The sequence below is a fragment of the Sciurus carolinensis genome, chromosome 18, assembly GCF_902686445.1.
Source record: "Sciurus carolinensis chromosome 18, mSciCar1.2, whole genome shotgun sequence".
In the NCBI taxonomy this organism is placed as follows: Eukaryota; Metazoa; Chordata; class Mammalia; order Rodentia; family Sciuridae; genus Sciurus; species Sciurus carolinensis.
Genome location: NC_062230.1, coordinates 891042 through 896525, shown reverse-complemented (window position 1 = coordinate 896525; position 5484 = coordinate 891042). Strand labels below are relative to the sequence as shown.

General features: G+C 66.9%; 1 protein-coding gene across 1 annotated transcript; it reads left to right on the top strand.

Annotated features, from left to right (window-relative positions):
* Positions 1-2411: 2411 nt before the first annotated feature.
* LOC124970627 (keratin-associated protein 4-3-like) lies at positions 2412-3206 on the top strand. The gene has a single exon (XM_047534114.1). It carries the CDS (start codon positions 2412-2414, stop codon positions 3204-3206), a length of 795 nt encoding a protein of 264 aa, XP_047390070.1.
* The last annotated feature ends 2278 nt before the right edge of the window (positions 3207-5484 follow it).

The window sequence follows — 5484 nt, the reverse complement described above, 5'->3', positions numbered from 1 at the left end:
GGGGATGGAGAGGCCCACCCCACCCACCTGGGGCCTGCGGGTGAAGGCCCTGCGGTGAAGAAGCAGGCGGCAGGCGAAGGCCACCCCAGCCCTCGGCCTGCAGGAACAGGCGCGGCAGGACTGGCCAGGGCCATAGCTGGCAGGTCCCGGGATGCTGACGATCCAGATCCGTCGGGAGGGCACTCTGTTCAGGAGGGGAAGCGTGGAGCAGGGGTCACGGCACTGACGGGCTTCAGACCCCTGCCCTCTACAGAGCGGACCTCTCCTGGACACCTCCGGCCGCTCCTGGGCAGCTGTCACTCAGCGCTGTGGGCAGGGGATGCAGCCACGCGAGGGCGCTGGGGAGGTGCTGTGGACGGCCAGCTCCCATGGCAGCATGGTGTGGCACCTGGGGTTCCGCGGCCACCAGGAGCAGGAAGTGCGGTGCTGCTGGATGAACCCGGAGCCGAGCACACGCCTTGGGGACGGCGGCCAGCTCCATGCCAGGTGGCGTGCGCTCTCACACAAGGAGCCGGGGACACACAGAGAAGGGCCTTGGGAGACCAGCAGGGCCGGGAGGGCAAGCTGCGCGCCCAGGACGGGTCGGGTTCCCTCAGGACACAGCCGCGGCTCGCCAGCGAAGACCGCGGAAGAAGAGCTGGGCAGGTCTTGGGGACAGAGAGGACAGGGCGTCCCCTGGCAGTTACCTTCCTCCTCCATGGGAGGAGGGGGGACGGTGCCACTGGGGACAGGGCACCAGGAGGGGGCTGCAAGGACGTCCACTGTGATGTGCTCCTGGTCACCAAGCCTCCCCTGCAAGTGATGACGCCCAGCAGGCCTCGCGACCGAGTCAGAGAGGGCGCAGTTCCCTCCACATGGGCCACAGGCAAGCTGTGCTGGTTCTGGGCTGCAGCCGGCGGGCGCCCCGAACACCCTGACCGTCCACCTCGCTGTCCATGCCAAGGGAAAGCAGCCTCTCTGCAGCCTGACCCAAGGGCCAGGGGAAGCTCCGAGGGCTCGGCCTGAGCCCGCTCCCCTCTGGGCCCGTCACCCCATCCGAGGGGCAGTCAACCCGCGCAGGGCCAGGACAGGAACCGGAGGCCACGGCCTCCCTGAGACCCCAGCTGCAGCGAGCCAGGCTGGGGCTCCTTCAGGCTCTGACAGCTGTGGGGCCAGGTGGCCCCAACACAGAGCCAATGTCCCCCATGACCACCAGCACCAGCGCTGTGGCCCTGCAGAAGGCTCCTGGGGAGGGGCAGAGTCTCTGAGGAGAGGGCCAGGGCCGCTGGCTGCCCTGGCTAAACGTGGCCTTTGCCTCCTTCTCCGTCTGGTCCTCTGCTGACCACCCCGCAAGACGGCTCAGAGGCCCTCGCTCCCCAAGGCGAGGTTGCTCCGTTCTGGCCCAGCTCCCGGCACTGGTGTTTCTGTGGTGCAGGGTGGGGGTTGGCACCCGTCCACCTGCGCCCAGGTCCACCTGCGCCCTGGTCCGCCTGCACCCTGGTACACCTGCACCCTGGTACACCAGCGCCCTGGTCCACCTGCACCCATCCCGCTACACACTGGTCCACCTGTGCCCTGGTCCACCTGCACTGTGGTCCACCTGAGCCCTGGTCCACCTGCACCCATCCGCTGTGCCCTGGTCCACCTGCGCCCTGGTCCACCTGCGCCCATCCCTCTGCACCCTGGTCCACCTGCGCTCATCCATCTGTGCCCTTGTCCACCTGCACCCTGGTCCAGCTGCGCCCATCCCTCTGCACCCTGATCCACCTGCGCCCTGGTCAACCTGCGCCTTGGTCCACCTGCGCCCTGGCCCACCTGCGCCCTGGTCCACCTGTGCCCTGGTCCGCCTGCGCCCATCCCGCTGTGCCCTGGTCCACCTGCGCCCTGGTCCACCTGCACCTATCCCACTGTGCTCTGGTCCACCTGCGCCCTGGTCCACTCCTGCCCTGGTCCACCTGCGCCCATCCCTCTGTGCCCTGGTCCACCTGCACCCATCCCGCTGTGCCCTGGTCCACCTGCGCCCTGGTCCACTCCTGCCCTGGTCCACCTGCGCCCATCCCTCTGTGCCCTGGTCCACCTGCACCCATCCCGCTGTGCCCTGGTCCACCTGCGCCCATCCCTCTGTGCCCTGGTCCACCTGCACCCATCCCGCTGTGCCCTGGTCCACCTGCGCCCATCCCTCTGTGCCCTGGTCCACCTGCGCCCATCCCGCTGTGCCCTGGTCCACCTGCACCCATCCCGCTGTGCCCTGGTCCACCTGCACCTATCCCGCTGTGCCCTGGTTCAGCTGTGCCCTATTCCACCTGCGCCCATCCCTCTGCGCCCTGATCCACCTGCACCCATCCTGCTGTGCCCTGGTCCACCTGCGCCCTGGTCCACTTGCACACTCATCCCTCTGCACCCTGGTCCACCTGCGCCCATCCAGTTGTGCCATGGTCCATTTGCACCCATCGTGCTGCACCCTGGTCCACCTGCACCCTGGTCCACCTGCGCACTTATCCCACTGGGCCCTGGTTCACCTGCGCCCATCCCTCTGCGCCCTGTTCCACCTGTGCCCATCCCTCTGCACCCTGGTCCACCTGCGTCCATCCCTCTGTGCCCTGGTCCAGCTGCGCCCATCCCTCTGCACCCTGGTCCACCTGCGCCCATCCCTCTGCACCCTGGTCCACCTGCGCCCATCCCTCTGCGCCCTGTTCCACCTGTGCCCATACCTCTGTACCCTGGTCCACTTGCGCTCATCCTTCTGCGCCCTGATCCACCTGTGCCCTGGTCCACCTGCACCCTTCCCTCTGCACCCTGGTCCACCTGCGCCCACCCCACTGCACCCTGATCCACCTGCGCCCTGTTCCCCGTGCCCATCCCTCTGTGCCCTGATCCACCTGCGCCCTGGTCCACCTGCGCCCATTCCTCTGCGGCCTGGTGCACCTGCGCCCCGGTCCACCTGCTCCCTGTCCACCTGCGCCCATCCCTCTGCACCCTGGTCCACCTGCGCCCATCCCTCTGCACCCTGGTCCACCTGCGCCCTGGTACACCTGTGCCCATCCCTCTGCGCCCTGATCCACCTGCACCCATCCCGCTGTGCCCTGGTCCACCTGCGCCCATCCCTCTGTGCCCTGGTCCACCTGCGTCCATCCACCTGCGCCCTGGTCCACCTGCGCCCATCCCTCTGTGCCCTGGTCCTAACCTGCGCACTCATTCGGCTGCACCCTGATCCACCTGCACCCTGATCCACCTGCACCCTGATCCACCTGCGCCCATCCCTCTGCGCCCTGGTCCACCTGCGCCCTGACAGACTGGTGCTGCGCCTCGCAGCTTGTGGGCAGCACCTGTCTTGGGGACCCACTCGGACAGTCTCTTCCAGCCCGCAGACTAGCCATGCCAAAACATGGACCCACTCTGAGGACGTGTCCTCCCGACAGAACTCAACCTTATGATGGTGGCTTGGCAACAGGCCCTGGGCTCCTGGCCTCCCTTAGACTGGGGTTGGCAAGTGACCGCCTTACGGTCAGTGAGACCACAGGGGCACCTCCCGGGTGCGCCCCAGCTCCTGATGTAAAGACGGGGCCTTTCTGTCTTCTTTCTTCTTGCTGCACAACTGTGAGAGGACGTGCCACCTGCGGCTGCGGCTGCCAGTACAAGGTCGAAGGGCAAGAGCCTGAAGATAGAGCCACACCATCACAGCGCAGAGGGGCTGGGCCAGACGTGGCCAGCCTGTCCCAGAGCCATCCCTCTGACAGCCTGACTGGTGGCCAGCAGCGGGAGGAGACTCAGTTCTGCCATTGAGCAGCGTCCTGTCCAGCGCCTGCCACCGCAGCCCCGAGTCCAGTGGGTGCAGCCATGGCCTGTGGCTCTCCAACGGCCATCGCCGTCACTGCCACCCTTTCCTGGCCACCACCAGTTGCAGTGGTGGCCAGGGCGAGTGACCAGAGGCCCATGCAGTCAAGCGCCTACCAACAGCAGCCATCGTGGCGGCTCGGGACGCCTCCCCCTTCTCCACCCCATGCCCCAGGGCCCTTGCTCCTGCAGGTTCACCCCTGCTGCCCACCGACCCTGGAGACCAGAGGCTGGCAGCATGGCAGAGGAAGTCCGACTTCTGGGCACGTGGGCAGGGTCCAGGTCAGAGACAACACAGGAACCGGGTCTTCAGCAAGAGAGGCTCAGGCGCCAGGGGCCTCACCAGGCACCCGTTCTGTGCAGAGCCAGTAAGGCCAAGAGTCCGAGGCCACCTGCAGCACTGTGGGTATCACAAGTCGACCACCTCGACCCTGCTGAACACGGTACCCCAATGGCCCCAATGAGACCAAGGCTCAGGGAGGCGGGCAGTACTGACAGGCCTGAGCAGGCAGGTGCTTCCAGGGCCCGGCTCTGTCCACTCATGCTGCTGTAACACAGTACCGGAGGCTGGGCAATTCACAGTGGGCAGAGAGATTTCCTACAGTCCTGGAGACAGGAGGGTCTCTTGCTGCATCATCTCTGGGCAGATGGTGGCAGGGCTGGGAGGACGGGGCAGGAAGAGGCTGCTGGGCATCTTCGACAGGAGCCGCTCCTGAGGGTCTGCCCCGCCCAGGCCGGCCCCCCACGCTGCAGCCTGGGCTCTCCAGCCTGCTCTGGGGACACTCTCACGCCATAGCAGGGCCCTTGTCCCTGTGCTCAGGCCTCTGGGAGCCCTTCCACTAGGAAGCCCAGGAGCACATCCAACTGTAATGGGGCCACTGGGGCCTCCTCTCTGCCCCCGTCCTGAGGAGAGGGGTGGCCCAGTGGCTGTGTGTCCCAGTCTCTCCCTGAGCAGAGCGGACAATGCGAGGACAGCCAGGCCCTCGATGCACCGAGTCCTGGGCACAGGCCACGTGCAGGCTGCTCCTAGAGGGGCCCCCGTGTCCCACCATGCGCTCGCTCCCCTTGCCCAGGCAGGCCCGCCAGATGGCTGGCAGAAGCGCCCGTGCTCAGCGGCCCACGTCTTTTATGTAGCTTCTGCCTGGACAAGAGCCAGAGGACACACTTCTGCTGACCCTCAGTAAGACATCGCGCTAGCACTCGCTGAGCTTCCTGGGGAAGGCCAGCAGGCTGCCTGGGCCCTGGGTTCTCCGCCAACCACCGGAAGCCCAGGGGGTGCAGAGCACGCAGAGCGGCGTCCTGAGGGGCTCTCTCACCTGCAGGGGTGGCTCCCGGCGCTCAGAGGACGCAGGCCTGCTGACTCTGGGTTGGGGGCTGCCGGTGTCCCTAACCCTGGTGAGGAGCCCTGAAATCCACACGTGGAGCACTAAACACACCGCAGCTCCTGCCAAACCAGAGGCCAGGGGGCTCCTCCAGGAAGAGCGGTGGATTTGTGACCTGCCGAACACCTTCCCCCACCCGAGTCCTAGAAGTAACTCACTTTCTGAGGTGAAACGGGAAGGAGCTGTGGGGGCAGCAGCCTAGGTGGCCAGTGGCCAGCAGGCGGGTCCGCCTTGGGCACTCAGCGAGCAGGGCCAAGTGTTCCTCCATGAAGACCCAGAACGGCCTCCC

Coding starts and splice junctions, on each gene's coding strand:
- LOC124970627 (XM_047534114.1), top strand. CDS start 2,412: ATGGTCCATTTGCACCCATCGTGCTGCACCCTGGTCCACCTGCACCCT.